The sequence below is a fragment of the Mauremys reevesii genome, linkage group 8 (genome assembly GCF_016161935.1).
Source record: "Mauremys reevesii isolate NIE-2019 linkage group 8, ASM1616193v1, whole genome shotgun sequence".
In the NCBI taxonomy this organism is placed as follows: domain Eukaryota; kingdom Metazoa; phylum Chordata; order Testudines; family Geoemydidae; genus Mauremys; species Mauremys reevesii.
The window spans coordinates 79,145,051-79,166,499 of record NC_052630.1 but is presented as its reverse complement, the minus strand read 5'-3'; the positions used below and the strand labels follow the sequence as shown (position 1 = coordinate 79,166,499).

Below are 21,449 nucleotides of genomic sequence, written 5' to 3'. Positions count from 1 at the left end.
TATTCAAACCCTGCTCTGAAGACAGAATGATTTCATCAGGGGCTCTTCTATGGTGCTCACTTAGTTTGTGAAGCACTCATACTATATTTATCTTCAACATCCTTGTTAAATGGGGATGTGTGGAGTTATCTGTATTTAATAAACCTATGCACTTCATGTCATTCAGGCATGTACCAAGGGAGGTTGCATGGGGAAAACAATGAGCGCTCTACTAGTTGGGAATGTGCACCAACCAGGCTAGAAAGTTAATTTTTCCCTGGCCCAAGGCAAGCATCAAAGGGACACTAAGCTAGTAAAAACCCAGCTTAGTGAGGAAATGGGGTGAACAGGCAGCAGCAGCTAGACAGGAGTCTGACAGAATATGGCAGTCTCCACTAGGTCAGGAGCAAGGGGTCTGTGGGCTTAGTGGAACTTAGTTTCCCAAATCCTGCAAGGAAAGAATGGAGTTAAGATCCAGGCAGACAGGCTTTCTGTTTGTATATCTTTGCTTTGCTTGATGAGTAAGTAGTGCTTTGTTTTGAAGAAACTAGGACTTTTAATCAGTCACAGGCTCCTGAAGAAAGAGGGCATGCAGGTGCCAAATACAGTCAGGCCTGTCTATTTATAACAGTTTGTAAATGGATGCATCCCAGAAATGCAGTCTCAAATTGGTAGGATCACATGGTTCTGTCCAGAGATGAGTTAAAGTAGCAAAATGTATCACCAGTGAGGTTCACCTGAAGGACTAAAAACAATCTAAACTGCAGCTCACCTATAATGAGACAAGGGGAATGATTCTCATTTTACTGATAGGGAGGAACTGAAGCAGAACAACAAAGTGTCCAATTATGGTTGCCCATTTCAGATACCAAGAACCTGATTTTTTTCAGAATACTTAGCCTTACATAGCACTTTATATGTTCAAAGAACAACTCCTATTAACATCAGTTGCATCTTAAGTGATCAGCACTTTGACGCAAGACCCTAGGGTCTGATTTGCAAGACACCAAGAAAATGAGGAACACAATTAATTACCATCTGTGAAAAGTCTAGATTAAGTGATATAGGAACTCCACAGCAGAAGAGAGGATAGAATCCAGTTGTCCATGGCGGCATTCAACTGCTTTAACCATGAGATCTTCCTTTCTCTTGCTGCAGTCCCCTTTTCTGAGTCACTACACAGTTTTTCTACCATAGCAAATAAGGCAGAAGTTCTACAGCCTCTTTCACCACACAACCCTGATTCATCCCCTGAGCTGGACCATCTTGTGCACTGCATCAGGCAGGGCGCCTGTGGAAAATATTAGGATGTGATCATGTGATTAGATCATCATAATGCATGTATATAAGGGAATGAGTTAATGTTGCTTAGGCATTAATGCAACCTTAGTTCTGGTATTTCCTAGCCTGAGTGCTTGACTTGGCAACCTTGATGTTCTTTTAATGTAGTGTGTGTGTAATTTCCTAGCTTTTTAACATATGGCATTGTATTGACACCCACATGAGGTCATTAGCAGGGTTGGAACCTTTAGATCCACCTCAAACATTTGGCACTGAAGCTAAGTGAGTAACTGATAGCAACATCCTACATATGGACCAGCACTACATGGGGATGTTTCACAGATATTTGCTGACAGTAGAGCAATAGTGAAACTTCCACCACCGGGTTCCATTCTAGGCTTTTGGAGCAGGAGTGTGTTCCAGTGGGGACAGTGTCTTCAGCCACATCCTCTCCAATCTGTCCCAGCCTCTTAGCACAGCTGGTACCTCCCCTCCCACCTGATCTGCCTCTCCATCCCATCTCCACAGGCTCCCAGTCCCTGTAGCTCTTATGCAATCTGTCTCCTCTTACATTCCCTCCCTCATTCCTTGCCCAGCCACTCCCAGTCCCCATCTCCCAACAATCTACTTCCTGTCAGGCTTTTGTTTAAGCTTTTATTTAAGTCAGGCAGCTTCCTCCTCCACATTGACTGTGCTCTTTAAACCCCTTCTTAGTACTGCTCAAGTGCTCCTTGCTCTCCGTTCCAGTGCCCAGATGTCCCAGCTGGGAGCGGCAGTTATAGGGCAAGTCCCAGTGAGTTTCTGCAACCCAGGGGCCAGAGCACACTGAGTTACTCTGTGGGGTTTGTGCATGTACAGTCTGGTCAGCACTAGGACCTGTGAGAGGCTGGAGCATGCACTGTTGGTGTGTAGGGATGGTACAAGTACAGTCCAGTCACATGTAGGAACTGAGAGAGTCTTAAAGCTTGTGCAGTGAGGATCAGAATCTGCAGAGATTTTGTGTTACTAATGCTGAAGCCTGTCCTGTACATGTCCAAACAGCAATTTCTCAAAGGCTTATAGCTTGGCCAAATTTGGCCAGACTTTCTCAGGGATAGCAAAAAGCATATCCCTTACACAAAGGCTGCACCTCGGCAAGTTTCAAGTTCCTCTCCAAAGTAGGGTGGTGCTAGAACATTTAAAAGAAAAAGCTACCAGAATTTTAACATGGGTAAAACTTACTTTTGCCAGGTCTCATTCTCTAAAATGGCTGACCTGTTTTGGCTGTTACATACCATTTCTTGGCATGAAAAAATTCACTCCAGTTTTGACACAGTTATACAACATCTTCACATTATAAACAGCAAATGAAATATAGGGCATACCTAACGGACAACACTATCAACCCTGCCGATAATAGATTGTTGTTTTCAGAAGACTGATTAGAAAGGATAGGTCCATCAGGATAAAAGTCCATAGCTGAACAACTAAAGTTTAGGATAAGTACTTCTAGAAATACATCTAAATAAAACAAAATAAAGAACTTACTAAATAGATGAAAGGGCTGCAGCCATTTAAATCCTCTCCCCTTTACAAACATTTCCATATTAAAGTTCTTTATAGATTTAATCCTGAAACTCTCTCACTGACATGGTTTCCCTTTTACACTCCTGTATTCCAGTCATGCTAGTCAGCTTATCCATGGAGAGAGCAGGCAGTTGCATCAGGATTTGGGCTAAGAATAGTCCATAAAATGGCTAGTAAGCTTCATGTAACAATACAGAAAGTTATTGTGCCTTAGTTCCAGTAGTCCAGACTCTATGGGACTCAGTTTTTAATCACTTTCCTATTAAAATTTACAACTTGCTTTAATAAAGAAAATACTATTAGTGTCATAGCTGAATGATCAAATCTTTATATAGACAGAAGATTTAGTGGTACCTTTACTTACCCTGAACTTGAGGGAACCTTCCCAATTTTCATCCACACACTTCAAGGATAGCACCTGCATAGAGCTGCAATAGAAAATATTTTTTCTATTTATTAAGTTCAGACTACTAGTTTCTTATTTTTGCATCTACTTAATTATCTTTTTGGGAAAATTCAGCATTACGTGGATAATTTAAATGATACTTTTTATGCAGAAGTCATCTTACTAGCAACCCATTTTTAATGACTTAAGTGGTCATTATTAAAACTGTTTCACTGTGCAGAAAAATCACTCCTTTGCTTTTTTTATCCCATTCCTTTCATCATCCTTGTTTAAAATGGGATAGAGTAATTCTAGTTGCAATACTGTAGCAACAAATTACAGCAATGCCTATATCCATGCGGATATTATCTAGAACAGTGGTTCTCAACCTTTCCAGGCTACTGTACCCTTTCAGGAGTCCTATTTGTCTTGCATACCCCCCATGTTTCACTTCACTTTAAAAACTACTTGCTTACAAAATCAGACAAATATAAAAGTTTCACAGAGCACAGTTAATTAAAAATTGCTTACTTATGTTTACCATAATTATAAAATCAATTGGCATATAAATATTGTACTTGCATTTCAGTGTATAGTATATAGAGCAGTATAAACAAGTCAGTCTGTCTATGAAATTTTAGTGTGTACTGACTTTGCTAGTGCTTTTTCTGTAGCCTGTTGTAAAACTAGACAAATATTTAGATGAGTTCTCTGGTTGAGAACTACTGAATATGAATGGGGGAGGGGAAAGGAAATACAACAAAATTCCTCCACAGCAAGATTCTTAATTTTAGAATGGGAATAAATCTACTTTTCAGATATTCTATTAATAGTAGTAGAATATTTTAATACAACAATAGATAACTAACTCATTCAAACATGTCTGTACTTAGTTACTGAAATGCAGGAATGTTTTGCTGTGCATTTTACTTAGGGCTTGTCTTAATATATAGCAGTGTGCCACTGTTGCACTTTAGTGAAGATGCTACTATAACTGCAGCTGGATAACTATGCTATGGTGACAGTTATACTAATATTAGTCTGTAGTGTAGTCATGGCCTGAGTATCCATAAAATTAGCAAACACAGAAAAAAGTTTTCAATGCTATAAATCAATCAATTATTCTGAAGACTTCAGTGAAACATTTTCTAGATTTAGAACTAGTCATCTATCTCTTAGGCCATTGGAATCCTCCTTGCAACTCTTTACTTTGAAAAATAACTATGTAAAAACAGTATCTTAAACATCTTTTCTCTCTCATGACAAAAAATAAGCTTTTACTGCTTTCTACTGTTTTCACAACACTAAGATACAATGAACTACAGATTCTGTTGCATCTTGAATATAAACAAGTCTGTTGCTAATATACATTTCTAGAGCTCTTTGGGCTCAGTCAAGCTGGCTGCCTTCCCTCTTTAAATCTCATGCATCATAACTAAAGGTTCTGCAGGCCAAATGAGGCTCCTCAGTGATAACTGTGAAGCACAACTGCTTTTCAGTTCAAGTTCAAATATGTTACACCTCAGCTAACCTACTGAAGGCTGGCAATTGTAAACAGAGAATGTTATTTTCTAAGGTCTGGAAAATGCAAGACAATGAAGGACCCATACAATCCAGTTTTCACAGCAGAACTGCATAAGGTTTGATGTAAAGTGCACAGATTATATGAATTGCTTACATTTGTTGGCTTGATTCTGAGCTTGTAATTAACTTAATTTTTCCTCATTTAAATAGTCAGTTTTAATTTATTACTACTTCTGCTGAATTAACACTGACTGGCCACAAAGTAAATTTGTGTCTAGTATTATAGATGTCTCAAAATAATGAATGACTATTTATGCTTCATTACCTACAGTAAGGTATTACAAGGTTGACTTAAGGATGGATTTTCAGCTTAGCTTCTGAACCTCTTGAATATAGAAGAAACATTTCTTTCTTATTTTGTAGATTATCAATCTCAAAGTATGCTACTACTGGCATTCATAAGGACTGAGAGATTTTGCATTAATCAGCAGTCATTTCCACAGGAAACTGAACCAAACACGTTAAAATAAAGCTACATTATCTGCTCAGTGCCGCATCCTGGAAGTTTGCTTTGATAAAAGCACTTTTGACCATATTTAAATTAAGTTGAATCTGGAAATGAAGTTTTTAAAATTAAAATTAGCATTTGACTCCTGCTAAAGCCCTCTATATTTCTGTAGAGCAGCATTTGAGATTAGCAGTGCTTGGTGCCTTCTAACTTCAGTTTTAAATCATGTAGTGACACTGATTTAAATAAAACTAACTTCATTGATTAAACATTGTACAAACTGTATTTATACCTGGTACATCAACAGTAATTCTGGATTTAGACTTCAGATAGCATGTAAATTGATGCATAAGGCAAAATAGATTGTAAAGTGCTTGACTCTAAGGGCTTGTCTACACTGGCAATTAACAGCGCTGCAACTTTCTCACTCAGGGGTGTGAAAAAACACCTTCCCCTCCCCCCCACGCAGCAAGTTGCAGTGCTGTAAAGCACCAGTGTAAACAGCGTTCCCAGCGCTGGGAGTTATGCCCCTCATGGAGCTTTTCCCCCCCACCCTCTCCCAGTGCTGCGCCCTGACCACACAAGGCATGTTCAAGTGTAGACTAGCCCCAAGTTTGACAGCAATAAACTTTTTCCTGTGCAACAAGTTTAAAGTAAATAGATGGGATTATGAACAGATATGGGAAGTAACAAGTAAGGTATTACAATGCCTTTTTCTAATAACTTTCTGACCATAGACATTTTTGACATTTGCACATAGCAAAGTATCATCGAAAGTATCATCGACGACTATCACCTTCTAGATCTGATTGTTATAAATATAATTAACTCCCTCTTTGTGAAAAAAGGAATTAGTTGTAATCGTGTGTAATCCACATGTATAAATTAGCTTTAAAAAGTTAACCACTCCCCTCAATTTACATAGCGAGTACTCAATTTTTCATGCATATATTCTTGAGGTTAAATCTGCCATAACTGAAGTCCAACTGTGCTACAGAAAAGTTGATTCATGATGAGACAAACTGCTCTGTGCCATTTTTCACAAGATGGTTAAACACAGTCAATCAACTTCATTTACAACTCAGGACAAAAGTTGCTTTTGTGAGATACATAGATCCTTTGCATCATTTACAAGCACACAATGCTGTACTTGTTAACATCTATTGCTGCTGCCATCCCATCATAACCAAACTAGAGTAATGAAATCCACAACACTTGTTTGTGAACCAATTCCCTATGTTAAAGTATTATTCAGAAAGAACATAAAGGAATGATACACCACTCTATTATAGAAGTAGAACACATCTAATTTGACTCAGTTGTTCATTACACAATGCTTATTTTTTTAAATGAGTTGGCTCATTTTAAAAAATGCTTACTTGCTTTTAGTCTTTATGAAAGTCATTTTAATGTCACAGAATGAAATAAAAGACTTCCTACAACCAACTATAGTGTCCATTTTAAAATTTGAAATTGCTGTTATGTATACTCACAAGCAGAAGCTAAATTATTTAAACATTCTCAATATCTCTTCCCCACTAAGGGTTATCATGACATTAAAATTTGAAGTTCTCTCTCTGTTTTACAGAGCATCAACTTCAGTTAAGATTTCACTCAAAAGCTTTTTTTTTTTTTAAGCACTTAAATTCTAATGTAGAAATCATGGCCCTTTAAATTTAGAGAGGCAGAATGTCATTAATGGAAGTAAAAATGGTTATTCAGAAAAGAACGAATAGTGCACATTATCTATAGAATGCCACTCACAGGAAGATAAAGTGTTTTACACTGGTACAAATAATCCACCACTGAAAGGCAAAGAAGCCAACACGACAGTTTTTCTGGAGGTGAACTGAAGAGTAATTTCTTCAAATGAAGTTCCCAGTCACTTGTAAATAGTTTCGGTGGACATAATCCAATTAGCCAGTTTCCAGTTTGAGTAAGGGCATGTCTACGCTGGCAGAGTTACAGTGCCACTCAGAGCACTGAAGGGAAACCGCTGTTGTGTGTTCACAGTCAGCTGCCTGCACAATAGTGTGTTCATACTCACAGCACTTGCAGCGGTATTCAGAGTGTTGCATTCTGGGGAGCTATTCTACAGAGCATTTCTTCCTCTTCTGCCGCTAAGAGCTGTTGGAAGACTGAGGGGGTCGCCGGGCATCCTGGGTCCTGTCCCAATGCCGCGTGATGCATTGCTTCACATCCCAGCAATCCCTGTAGTTCTGTCCGCATTTGGCACCATTTTTCAACGGTTTATGTACGGCACACTCTGCCTCTTCAGGCTGCAGGAATGGATCCCCAAATGTTGACCAGTACGCTGCTGCTTAAACTACAAAGGCAAGAGGAGTGCAACATTGATCTCTCCATGCATACTACCTATGACACAAGATTGCTTGTGGCATTCACGGAGGTGCTGACCACAGTGGAACGCCGCTTTTGGGATAGGGAAACAAGCAGTGTGGTGGAATCACATAGTGATGCACGTCTGGGAAGATGAGCAGTTGCTGCAGAACTTTCGGATGAGGAAAGCCACGTTCATGGGACTGTGTGATGAGCTCCCCACAGCCCTGCGGTGCAAGGACACGAGAATGAGAGCTGCCCTGACACTGGAGAAGCGCATGGCGATTGGACTGTGGAAGCTGGCTACTCCAGACTGCTACTTATCGGTCGCTAACCAGTTCAAAGTGGGAAAGTTGACCTTTGGACTCCTGTTGTTGGAAGTGTGCAGGACCATTAATTGCATCCTGCTCCGAAAGACCGTGACAGTGGGCATTGTGGATGGCTTTACACAAATGGGCTTCCCTAACTGCGGGGGAGCAAAAGATGGCATGCATATTCCAATTCTGGCACCAGACCATCTAGCCACCGAATACATTAATCATAAGGGATATTTCTCAATGGTTCTCCAGGCACTTGTGGATCACCGTGGGCATTTCACACACATTTAACGCAAGCATCTTTCGGAACACTGGCCTGTTCAGGGAGCTGCAAGCAGGGACCTTCTTCACGGACCAGAAGATCACTGTAGGGGAAGTCGAAATGCCCATTGTGATCCTGGGAGACCCTACATCATAATGCCATGACTTATGAAGCCATACACGGGGCAACTTGACATCAGCAAGGAGTGGTTCAACAATAGGCTGAGCAAGTGCAGAATGATTGTTGAGTGCGGTTGAGACCGTTTAAAGGCCCGCTGGCACTGCCTCTATGGGAAGCTGGACCTGGCTGATGACAATATTCCTATGCTTAGACGCGTGCTGTACGCTCCATAATATTTGTAAAGAGACAGGTGAAAGCTTCACTCAGGGCTGGACCTGGAGGCTGAGTCTGAACAGCCAGAGACCAGGGCTATTAGAGGGGTGCAGTGCAGTGCAGGCATCCATAAGGATTAGGGATGCCTTTAGGCAGCAATTTGAAGCTGAAAGCCACTAATATTTGTTGCTATGCTTGGGAGTGCTTGTGATTAGTGTAGACGATGCAATATGAAGGTTTAACATAACAGTTGCTTTGCAGTGCTCTGTTTGCTATCAATTAATAGAATAAGGATTGCTTTCAAACCACCACAATTTTTATTCAAAAACAACCACTGAAGGAGAGCGTCAAACAAAACAAAAATCAGCAGAGGGGAAGGGAAGGTCCCAGGAGGAGGTGGGGTCCCAGGACGGCTAAAGATTTGTGCGTGTCCAGGGATCATATCCAACTTTCTCCTTCGGAGTACCATGCAGTGGGTACTGAACTTCAGCAAGGCCAAACTGCAGAGGGATGGGTGTTGAGTGTAGTGGGTACTGGGACTCCGCAGCGCTGGACTGTGAGGGGGAAAGAGTGGAATGCTGTGGGTATAGACTGGTGCCAGGAGGTTAAGTGTGTTTTTAGTAGTGTCTGGGGGAAGTATGGGAATGAGTTTTGCTACAGCAGTTGCAGGGCAAGGCAGGCATGAAGCTGCTCGGTTTGCAGTGCTAGCATCACCTGCAGCGTGTCTGCTTGGTGCTCCATAACATTTAAGAGCTGCTCTGTGGCTTCATTCTGGCATGCCACCTTCTCCTTTCAGTCCCTCTTCTCACTGTCCCCCCCCCCACTCCTTCAATTCCTGTTTCTCAGCCATGGAGTGCATCATAACATCACGCAGAAAGTCCTCCTTCGTTCTCCTTGGCCGCTTTTTTATTCTGCGCAGCCATTCAGACACCGATAAAGAGGGAGGCTGGGCTTCCAAAATCATCTCGGAAGTTTAAATGCAATATTTTACAGAAGCAATCTTGTTTGCAACACAGAGAACCCCTGATTCAGTGATTTAAAACACAGCCAGTATTCTCATACCTGTCACAGTAACTGGCTGACCCCAGGCAAGCACACGAACTACAAGACTCCCAAAATGGTGAGTAGCTGCATGGGCAAGGTAAATCACTCTTCCTGGACCCTGCTGTACACTGGGCATGTGGCTCTTACGGAGAGCCAGTACTGTAGGGTGGGGCCTGATATCACATCCTGTGGGGACAGGAATGATTCATTATGGAAGCTATCGCACTGCCAAGGGTGAGCAGGGAATCGAGGGAGGGTCTTCTCCAAGACTGTGGCTTCCGCCCTGGTCCCTATGCAGCTTGCCTGTGTGCAGCAATGGTGTGTCTCCTCCCCTATGTGATAGCACAGTGGCATGGGAAAGTTACCATTAATGGGACAAGAAACAAAGCAGCTCTGCCAAAGAACCTGCAGCAGGGGATTGCCCAGTATCTCCATGAGAGTTTCCTGAAGATCTGAGGCAAATTCCTGTGACATGAGGGAGTCAATCAGCAGCCTGTTCCACTGCTCAGATTAGGCATGTGGTGAGAAACAAACCTTTCTGCAACCCTCCTGCCCACAACAACTCGCTTCAGTGATTCCCAAAATCAAATCCACGTACCAGGGGCCTCCTCTCCTGTTTGTGCTTTGCCAAGATCCGGCAGCTGTGACTGCCTAGCCTCCTCTGGGGTAGGAAAGAGCTCCTGGATGCATGCATCTCTGACCTACAAGTCATCCTCTGCCTCTGGGTCCCCCCTTCCCCCTCCTCATCCAAGATTTCCTCCTCCTGGCTTAGTCCACTCTTGACTGGCACGTGAGCCACCGAAGTATCCACAGTGTTCTTCGCAGTGGAGTTGGGGTCGCTGCCGAGTATCGGGTCCAGCTCTTTGTAGAACTGGCAGCTTGTGGGTGCAACACTGGAGTGGCGGTTTGCCTCCTGCACCTTGTGGTAGGCATGCTGTAGCTCCTTCATTTTGACCCTGCACTGCAGCGTGTCCCGGTCATGGCCCCTTTCGCTCATTCATCATGAAATCTGTCTGTAGATATCATAATTCCTATTGCTGGAGCGCAGCTGGAACTAGACAGCCTCCTCTCTCCAAGTGCCACACTGGCACCACAGCACTCTAGCCCCAGCACAGAAAGCTGTATGCCTCTCAGTGGGGTGTTTTTTTTTTTTTACAGCACTGCAATTGCGCAGTTTCTTGGCAGCATGTACACCTCAGGAGTTAAAGCGTAGAAAGCTGCTTTACAGCACAGAAACTTGACAGTATAGACAGGGCCTCTGACAGAGCTTATATCTGAATTAGAAAAAACTACCATAGAATCTGTAGTGAACTGAATAGAATTTCTGCTTTCTCATATGAAATATAGCACCTCAACTAGCACAGATCACCCCCATCATCTTGCTATGGGTTTAGATCAATGCTAACTTAGAGAGTTTCGTATTGCATGGAAATCATAGGTACTATAGAAAGTAATGTTGGCAAATTTTCTATCCAGATACTGAGCTGGCATGATCTTGTTTAGATCAACATCTAACTCAGACATAGCTTATAATTTTATGGTTGTTTGTAACACTATAGTGATATTTTTAAAAACATAAGATGGATTGTTGAGATACAATAGTCAACTAATCATCCATCTTTAAGTACCCAGATAATCTGATAGCAACAATTTTTATTTTTTTTTAAACAAAATGACTTCTGAAATCAAAAATTGCTGTGGCATTTGCCTATCTGTTGCACTCACTGGTTTAAAGACCTTGACAAAAAATGTTTTAAAAGTACTGGTAATAAGAATCCTGAACTTTACCAAAAGAGAAGTAACAAATAATACGAGAGCGTGTTGAGAATTTCCGGTTGCCTCAGTTACAAATGTATAATCTAGTAAAATAATTCACAAACTATCTCTTCACAAAAACAAATTGACTGACACTGCCTTATATGAAATTGGAATTCTAAATCAGGTTCTTTTTCTAATTTTTTTAAATTGTTTTTTCCACAATGACATTTGAAATCCTTTAGTATGACAGCAATAATTCTTCTTAATTTGAAGATACTGCAACATACGGACAATGAACTAGGGTAATTGATTTAACAATCATACATTGTCCTCTTTTTTTTTTGAAGGAGGTCATTTAAACAGATGAGGTTATGCATGTTGCCAAAATGATCCTAATCTTCCTGAGAGGCACAAAGGAATCAGAATACAAGGAAGTAATAGGAGAACCTTGTTCCAAGGGGTATTATGAATTACTGCTCTGTAAATGAGAGCGCCAAAAGTCCATTTCTGCATAATTCCTAACTTGGCATCAGACTAAATCTGGTGACAAAAACCACTCTCATTCAAACCTCACCCAGGGGTTGAGGGTGGGGGTAGAGAAGTCAGGCTCCAAATGAGAGCTAAGAATGTAAAGTTCAGCTGATCAAAAGGCATTGTTGTCTGGTGGTGTTCCTGTCTTCATGGCCATGTGTATTCAGAGGAATTTGCCAATCAACCCAACCCTTGTAGCAGAATTCTGCTGCAGAATCTAAACTTTCAGTTTTTTAAGTTTAAATTCTAGCCTTTGATTTTGAAAGAGCATCCCAAACACAGAAAATGTATACCAGTTAACATCCTTAAGATAAATGAGGGCAATTTATACTTCTCAGGGCTAATGACGACTGTCAGACAAACACTGCTCCTCATTTTAGCAGAAACATCTAGTTCTTGAGTGCCCAAGCACCCAACTCTTTGCTAACCTGTTGCCAAAATCTTCAGCATGCCTAACAACGTATGCAGTGTAGTTATGCTTTGTGACTACAAAAGTTTGAAGCATACTGAAAGTTTAGGGACAGTGTAAAATTGAATATTAAAAAATAAGTTAACACGGTCCTGATTGTATTACACATCTTCATATTTAATCAATGCATTTCTTTAGACTTACTAAAAAACTAGTGGGCCTTGCTGCAGAGTTTAGCTTCATCTTATCTGTAATACTTAAAAAAAGTGTGTACATGAAAGACGAACTGGCTGCCTTACACAATTCTAACAGAGGCCTCATCCCTCTCTGGCAGAGAGGTAGCAACAGCTTTGGACTGAGGTCTTAATTCAGTGAAACAGGTAACGGAAGACCCTATGCTACACAGGACCAGAAATTCCATTGGATTATGACGGTCTTGAAGGTCCCTAGACCAGCCCCTTCCCAAAGCACCTCTGATTTTCAAGATAAAAATTTTTCATATTTCTCAGACAGAATGAAGGGTATCATTGTCCCAGAGGTGGAAACCAAGTATTTCATTATTAGAGCCATACCAATTTTATGGCTGTGAAAAACATGTTACAGACTGTGAAATCTGATCTCCCCTGCTGCTTGGAGCCCAGGCTCCTAGCTGCTAGTCTCCACACGCTGGGGAGGGACAGGAGTTGTCATCGTCCTCCTGTATGGCTGCTCCTTGTAGTGAGCTCAGATCCACCTCCAGAGGCAGCACAGAAATGAGGGTGGAACATCCTCACTTCTGCGCTGCAGCAGCCTGGGAGCTCAGCTAAAGGCTTCCATTCTCCTCCTCCTCCCCTCCATCCGCCCCTTTTCTCCCTGCCGTGGCTCTAGGTGCTGAGCTCAAGGCTTCCACCTCCCAGCTGGGGCAGCCTGGGCTTGGAATGACCTGGTCAGGGCTTCCACCCTGCGGCTTCTTCTGGGGCACCTATTTTTTCCAGGGGAGCCCCAAATTGGCTGGGGGTGCCTGCCTTAATCTGTCCCTGGTGTGGACTAGCAGCTAGGAACCCACAGCAGCATGGGGGAGATCCTACCCACTTCCTTTAGCTGCAGGGAGCTCTGAAGGCAGCACAGAAGTGACAGTTGAAATCTTGGGACCCCTTCTATAACAACTTTGCAACCCCCCAGGATCACATTTTGGGTCATGACTCCCATGGTTACAAGACTGTGAAATGTCAGATGTAAACATCTAAAAATCATGAAATTGACCAATTAAAAATTTTTGGCTGTGAAATTGACCACAATGGAGCATGAAGTTGGTAGGGCCCTATTCATTACTAAAAATAGGGATGATGTCCATGTCAACATTCCCTGAAAGACTGGACACCTGTTGGAGGTGAGAGCCAAAGGGAAGCATGTTTAAGTAGATAGAAAATCATACTGGAACCCTGGGTTCCATTGTCACCTCTGCTACTCACTCTGTGACTTGTCCATCCTAACACTATCTTTCTCTAGTGGTAAAAGTGGGGCTAGTGCTACTTGCCTACCTCTATGGATGTTTGAGACTTATGGATGAAAGACAAATGTTAAGTCTCTATGTTGCAATTAAGAGCTAGATTTTTCTTAAAGTAGAAAACTAGAGGATATATATGGATGTCTGTTAAACATTACTACCCAAAACAAAAAAAAACCCTACAGATATGTAACTAATAAATGCTGGCACACCCCCACCCCATAAAAGGACTATGTGCTAGTCATCCCTGAAAATTAGTGAACAGAACCAGTTTTATTATTTTATAAAAAGTTCAGTTAATGTAATTGAAGTAAATTGGCATAGTACGGGAAAGCTATCAATTTTGCAGTATCAACATTAGAATCCATTGTCTAAATAACTTTTAATGTCCCTCATCCCAGGAGGGCCAGCACAGCCCACAAAACTACCTCCTTATTCTCCAGGATCTCTTTAGTTAAAAAAGGGTCTAGCATGACTGCTAAGAACCTTGAAAATGTTAACAAATGTAAACAAGCAGTTGTGTACTTGTTTGCAGAGTCAAAACATTGAGGTATGACTCTTCACATTCATTTAACTGGGTATTCATTCAGATGTTAACAGTAATACTTTAAGAGTATGTCTGGATTATAAAAAGACGACAAGGTTAGGTTAAGTTAGCTGACTGCATCTTATTCTCTACTGTAGATGCAGATTCACAATTTTTTTTAACCTTCCTTTCTATCCTCGATTCCCTCTGCTCCTCAACCTCTGTTTCCTAATGTAGACAAATGTTCCACCACTATGTCTAGATTAGACAAAGAGGTCAAGGTCAGTCACCACTTTCTACCTACTACAGACACAAATTAGAATCTCTGAACCTTGATTTAGCTGATTGAGATCTACCTTGGGTTGATCTCATCCACCTAAAAGGTGGTAAACTTGTCTGCCCTAAAAACAGATTACCTAGCCCCAGTCTCTCTTCCTAATCTAGACATATCTTTTGTCAACATTGCCTATTCCACTACTGATTAAAGTATTAAAGCAGAGAGAGAGGATCATATTACTAAGAATTATAGTGAGTGGGTGGGCTTGGGAAGAGTACCATTTATTTAACCTCTTCCCTCCACTCCAATCTAGGAGCCATGCCAACAGAGCCTAGTGGGGCACCTAAATCCCATTAATGAGCCCAGACGATCAAGGGTATATATATTTGAACTTCATTTAATGGGAATCAGAGTTGAAGAACTGTGTGCCTGATCAGTTTGAACATCAGCAGTTTTTATTAAAGGCATCTCCTTTATCATCTCAAGTGGACAGAACACGGAAGATCATAGCTACCTGACTTTTTGTCCCCAATTTGACCTGCACTCCCCTAAAAACAAACACATTTATTCCATATATGGACTACACATGGAAACTGTAGGTGTGTTTTTTAAAAAACAAAAGTTGGAAAGTTGAGTTATTTTGACCTTTCAGCCTTAACTAGGCAATTAAGGTCATGACTCAGTTGTTAGCTTTGTAAATTACCATTTAGCTCTCATTCGGCAATTTCAAAATTGTATCTAATAAAAGTAGGATAACTTTATTACTGAACAAATATTTAACTCCTTTTACATGGAAGTACAATGTGAAAACCCCCACTCATGCAATGTATTGGAAGCGAGGGCTACAACTTTGTGAAGCCACAATTTGATCCTCTAAAGGGATTTCACCAGTGTGCATCAAGACATAGGATACACAAAGGATTTTTTGTGATGGGCTGGAAATAAACTAGTATTTCCACTCACCTGGCACAATTTAGTGGGCCCGATTATTACACCCATTTTACACTTAGTGTAACTGCAGTGAACAATTTCACTCCATTTACACCATCATGAGCCAGATGAGACTGTCTCACTAGAAACCATGTATTTAGAATCTCTGGCATATTGACAAGAACAGAACTCAGGCTGCTTAGACTTAGACAAAAATAATCCTTATTTTGTTGCAGTACTTGAGAACAAACCCAATTTAAAAATTAAATTAAATCAGGTCCCTCAAAAGTAGAATTAGCTCAAAGCACAAAATGCTTTCTATAATCATTCAACTACTCTACTGTAGATTCTTTAGGCAACCCAGAGAAAGTATTCAAATTTTTGTTCAAATTCTTCTCCCTTACTTCTTCCATCACCCATAACAGTTATAGGAAGCTGGGGCTTTAAGAGGCTATTCTAAAATTGAATCTCGTATTAATACTAAACATCTTTAATAGTCACAAACAAAACTTGGTTTTACATTAGTTTAAGGTTGCTCTAATCAAACTAAATCATAATTAGGAAATATAAAGTTAGGTTCTAAAGTCAAGTTTCTCAAATTAAGAAATGCTAGAATAAATGTTGCCCATACAACCTTAATTTGACCCCCTTGTAAGTATGCATTATGATAATCTAATTGTGATTGTTTTATCTTCACAGGACTCCCAATACACTCAAATCTGCTTTGGCGGTGAACTGGGGTTGTGCAGTGAAGGGGTGGCTGTAGGACCTAATTTGTTGCAGAAGTTGGCACATTTGTTGTGAATGAAGCGGGACTGTAGGAAGAATCATAGAATATCAGGGTCTGAAGGGACCTCAGGAAATCTAGTCCAACCCCCTGCTCAAAGCAGGACCAATTCCCAGACAGATTTTTGCTCCAGATCCCTAAATGGCCCCCTCAAGGATTGAGCACTCAACCCTGGGTTTAGCAGGCCAATGCTCAAACTGAAAAGATGGTCTTTGTAAGGGCAGTTGAATGCCATCCTGGAGACTTGGATTCTGTCCCTGCCTCTGCCACCATGTTCGTATGTGATGTTAGGCAAGTCACTTAGGATATGGCAATGCTGCAATTAAAAACCTGCGGTCACCCGTGTCAACTGACTGACTTGTGGGACTTAAGCTAAGGGGCTGTTTAATTACAGTGTAGACATTCGGGCTCAGGCTCTAAGACACCGTGAGATGGGAGAGTCCCAGAGCTCAGGCTGTAGCCCGAGCCCAAATGTCTACACCACAATTAAACAAACAGACCCTTAGCCTGAATCAGCTGGCATGGGTCAGCCACAGGTGCAGCTATGCCCTCACACAAAACTCACCCCAGTCACTTCTGCATGTAATTAAAGGCAGTATCAAAGTGCATGCATAAAGAGGCTGAATTAAGGTTTCCTGGGCAACATTCATTCTGGCATTTCTTAACCTTTTCATCCTTAACTTTATATTTCCTTTTTTTATTTATACATGAGAGCAACCTTAAATAGTTAGTACTTTTGTGAATGCCCTTTGTTACACAGAAAAACGTTATGTGCTATTTAAATAAAACTTGTTTTCTCTGTATATTGTATTGCTACTACCTTTCTGCAGCTCCCTATTTCACCACTCAGTGCAATATTGACAAATATACTGAAAGTAATTCAATTGCATTCAAACAAAAAATTAATGCAATCTCAGTTTTACTGCAACTTCTAAATGACTAGTGAAGAAACAGTAACTTGGGTATGACTTTGCAGTGTGGCTGTTCACATCTGGGCACCAATCAATCCTGCTAACTCTGGTGAAGATATACCCTGCAGAGACTTCTGTTGATCAGGCAAAATCATCTGATGGAAGGAAAAAGCAAAAGACTCCAACAAAGGATCTCTTGCTGTGCTATATATGGACTGGGAAGGAGGCTTCAACTTCTGTTTCTTCAATCTCAAGAATGTGAGAGATGTGGGAAACAGAGAAGGCTGGCCCCATCTTGCTAAATGTCACTCAATCTGAAGTGCTTTTGAATCTTGTTCTGGTTTCCTTCTGCTTGTCTGCAATTTTAAAGTGGGTTTTGGTACAAGGAACTAACTGAATTAACAGCCAAATAACAGAATCACAAATGCTATAACTACTTTAGTGTCAGGCAGAACCTAGAACCGGATATGAGCAGGAAGCTAACTGAAGTAGGACTTCAGAAATGCTTTAGCCTCGATTGCCGACTAACATATCAAAGAAGGCATTTTAATAATACTTTGGGTATTTTATTTCTTCAAAATTCTGTAGCAACATTGAACTATTAGTCCAAACTGGTGAATTTAAAGATGTAGAAAACAAATTTTCAAGCATTACAGCATGTGAAGTTTAAAATTTCTTAGCTAACATAAAACAGGCCAAGTGCCAAATTTACACATTTTTAACCTCTTGCACTATTACATTAAGCCAGTGGTTCTCAAACTGGGGGTCAGGATCCCTCAGGGGGTTGCAAGGTTATTACACAGGGGAGGGGTCACGAGCTGTCCGCCTCCACCCCAAGACCCGTTTTGCCTCCAGCATTTATAATGGTGATAAATAGTGTGTTTTTAATTTATGGGGGCTGGGGGTCCACACTCGGAGGCTTGCTATGTGAAAGGGGTCACCAGTACAGAAGTTTGAGAACCACTGCATTAAGCAGTATGAGGGTGAAAAAGCTGATGTTGAATTTCTCAATATTCTCATTTCAAATGGCTAAATATACCAATACATCACTAACCTATATTTTTCTAACTATTCCTTTGCCCATATTATTGGCAGCTCAGAGTGTACAGTCCAAGTGCCGTACAACGTAACTTAAAATCCAGGTGCTGAGTTGTAAGCTTATGAACTCCCTATGGTGAAGACATTTATGCTTTTGGAAAAAAATTTACTGTACTTGTGCCACAACTTGCAGTCATTCATAGTTGATGATTATTTAGAATAATGGAAGTGCTGCTCCACACAACACATTGCTGCTTTCTTCAGAACTATGGTTCCCAAACTTTAGTACTGCATTTCCCTTACAGATTTTAGAAGTTTGTGGCTCCCCACAATTAAGTAGTTTTTAAACCAACTCACTGCAACTTTTTTTCAGCTACATATAGTTTAATTATCCAATATGGGTTTTAAAACATGATTTTTTTTGGCATGTTTGGGGACAGCCTAAGATTTCAGTGAGAATGGGTCTGTTCCAAATTGCATAGTTGTACAACATTTGGTTGAATCTGATAGTGCCAGATGTAAGTTGTTTTCAGAGTTTAATTTTTTTCTATTTAGTTTTCACAGAAATCATGGCTGAAAACCTGAATTCTCAGAGGTAACAAAGCAAATGGAAACAGCACTTTTACAGTGCATCACTGAATTCTTCACACTCTCATGTAACAGAACTCCTGGTTTTATATTTGAAAAATTGGTCTTTAGCGTGACAATTTTGATAGTTTCTTGAGCCAAGTTACTTAAGGTTGGAATGGAGTAAACTTTTACTGAGAATGGGTTTCAACTCCCTCTGTATCTGGAGATTTGTGTTCAACTCCAGGAAAATATTCATCAAGAATGGGAATACAATCCAGTTTATATTTAGTCTTTAATAGCATTCTGATCACTGTCAGTCCATTTTTTAAAAGAAGTCTGACATGTTCATTTGTATTCCTACCTTGAAATGTTAGGTTCAGAGCATTCAGTTGATCAAATGTGTCCATCAGGTAAGCTAACTTAGTCAAGAAGTCCACATTATACATGCAATCTGCAAGTCTCTTTTTCAGAGGAGGAAAGTTCTGATTGCACAAAATTCAAAGACCATTGTAACAATTTCCCATGTGAAAACCACTTATCTGTTTGCACAGCAAATGAAAACATTAACTGCTTGGGATTTTATAAACAATTTTAATAAGAATGGTGAGGACTTTGTACTTCAGGTTGCAACTTCAACACCAAAACTCAGCAATTAATCATGCAAAATTGCTGCTAGTACCACTCTTTATTCATGCCGCAACTTCACTGTTCTTTATGGTCATGGCTGCTGCCTCATCTTTCAGAGCCCCACTGTAACAGAGCCCAGGCAAGCCTCTATCTTCTGCGCCCACAAACCAGCCAGAGATTTCTGCTTTGGTGCACTCACCCGTGCTATTTATAGTATAAATTCCTACCACCTTGTAGCTACAGACAGCATCAGCCTCATAGCCTCAGGGACTGCTAAGGAGGCCGGCAGCTGTTCCCTATTTGCCACTTAGGCCTGGGCTTACTCAGCCAGCTACAATTTCCCCTTCCTGATTGGAGCTCGCATGACAGAGGTCTGGCTCAGGGTTTCCTAGCCAGCACCCTGTCACACCCACACAGAACCAAGTTAAGACCTTCCATCCATTATGAATTTATCAAGGATCTTGAATATTTCCTCAATGGTAGTTCAGGTTGGGATTTCTTTAAAAGTTCTTCAGCTATTGTCCTGGCTTTGGCAATGGAAGCTCACTGTGAGTAAATATTAGTAAGGCTGTCTTAAAATAAAAAGATAAGTACATGTAAAAGGATTTCAAGCAAACATTTTTGTTTTAGAACTTATTTTGCTGGAGTGAGCAAGTCATCAGAAATCAGACTTTCTGGTACTGTCTAATGAAAATTTAATGGTTTTTACAAGACTGTAAATATTCGCTTCTGGGTTAAACTGTATTACCAACTGCATCACTGTTAAAGAACTTTTCAGTGTTATACTAAATCTTTGGGAACTGATGCTTATAATGGGAGTTCATTTACAAAGCAAATGCTGTAGCTATTTTGAAGCCAGTCTTTTTATGGTACTATGCCACTCAGTTGAAAATGTGACAGATTTAAAAATCAGATGAGACTTTTCACTCCTTCCACCACTATCAAATTGTGTTAGTCTTCTCTTCAGAATTTGAGCTTTAAAACCCTGGCAAATCCAGGCTGTGCAGTTTCAAGCAATGGTTTTACACATGAGTTTAACAGGATAAAACCTTCTGAAGTGTATATATAAGTAATCTTTAAAAGATCACTACAACATGATGCTGTATCTTATAACCATAGTAAAACAATCCAGTATTAGATATGAAATAAGTGGAAAAGTCAGTCTTTATTTTCTTATCCAATTTGTAAATGCAACTAGTACTAGTGCTTCCTTGATTAATCACTAGGTCATTCTGACCTAGTCTCATGGGCTTTATCAAATTGGTACTTAATGAGCCAGCTTCAAATCAGAAACGTGATTTGACAGTTTCTTCAACAAGGCAGCAGACTGAGTAAGAAAGGACAGAAGGATACTCAAAATGAGTACTGAACCCTACCAGTGTCATTTCTTTAATGAACTTGCCACAAAACCCAAGCAAGAAACCTGTGGCAGAGTAAATCAATATAAAAAGATAGCTTTCTTTCACCAGAAAAATCAAGTAGTACCTCATATCATTTCTATTTCCCTTTGAATATGCAGCATATCCTGTTGAATAGCTTTACTGAAATGGAAACTCTTGACATACACTGTAAAGCCTTGAGCCTCCAAAGACTTGTGAACATGCTTAACTTTACACACTGTAGTCTCTATGAAGTCACTGTGACTACTGATCTGCTCTACTACCCTCACTCCCAATATCTTGGATGGAGCTAGAATTTCACCAGCTGTAAGTTTAAATACATACATAAATAAGCCTTTGCAACATCAGAACCCAAAATTGGAAGGCCTAAGAAATGAATTACCACAAAGAGCTGAACAGCTTCTTAAATCCCTCTAATTCTACAACACACATTTTCAGCATGTCCCAGTATAAAATTGTATTACTCTTAAAAATAGTTATACAAGCAAATATGGTTTTCTTAAACACTATTCTAAATGAAGAAATTGTTCACTGCCCAAATTAACCTCCGGGCTGTGTTTCTATAGAGCAATTATTGTGGAATACATGACTATGAATATTGAAACAAGTTTTCACACTGTATTAGCTTGTTAGATGTAATTAAGAAAATCAATGTAAAATGTT

The 21,449-nt window shown here is 40.4% G+C and overlaps 1 protein-coding gene across 1 annotated transcript in view; it reads right to left on the bottom strand.

Moving 5' to 3' along the window:
* The window catches only part of SELENOF (selenoprotein F), a 39,510-nt gene that overhangs the window by 9,533 nt on the left and 8,528 nt on the right, over window positions 1-21,449 (bottom strand). Inside the window, exon 3 of the mRNA XM_039483817.1 lies at window positions 3,191-3,254. Within this exon, the coding sequence (XP_039339751.1) occupies window positions 3,191-3,254 (64 nt within the window). The remainder of the gene's footprint in view (window positions 1-3,190; window positions 3,255-21,449) is intronic.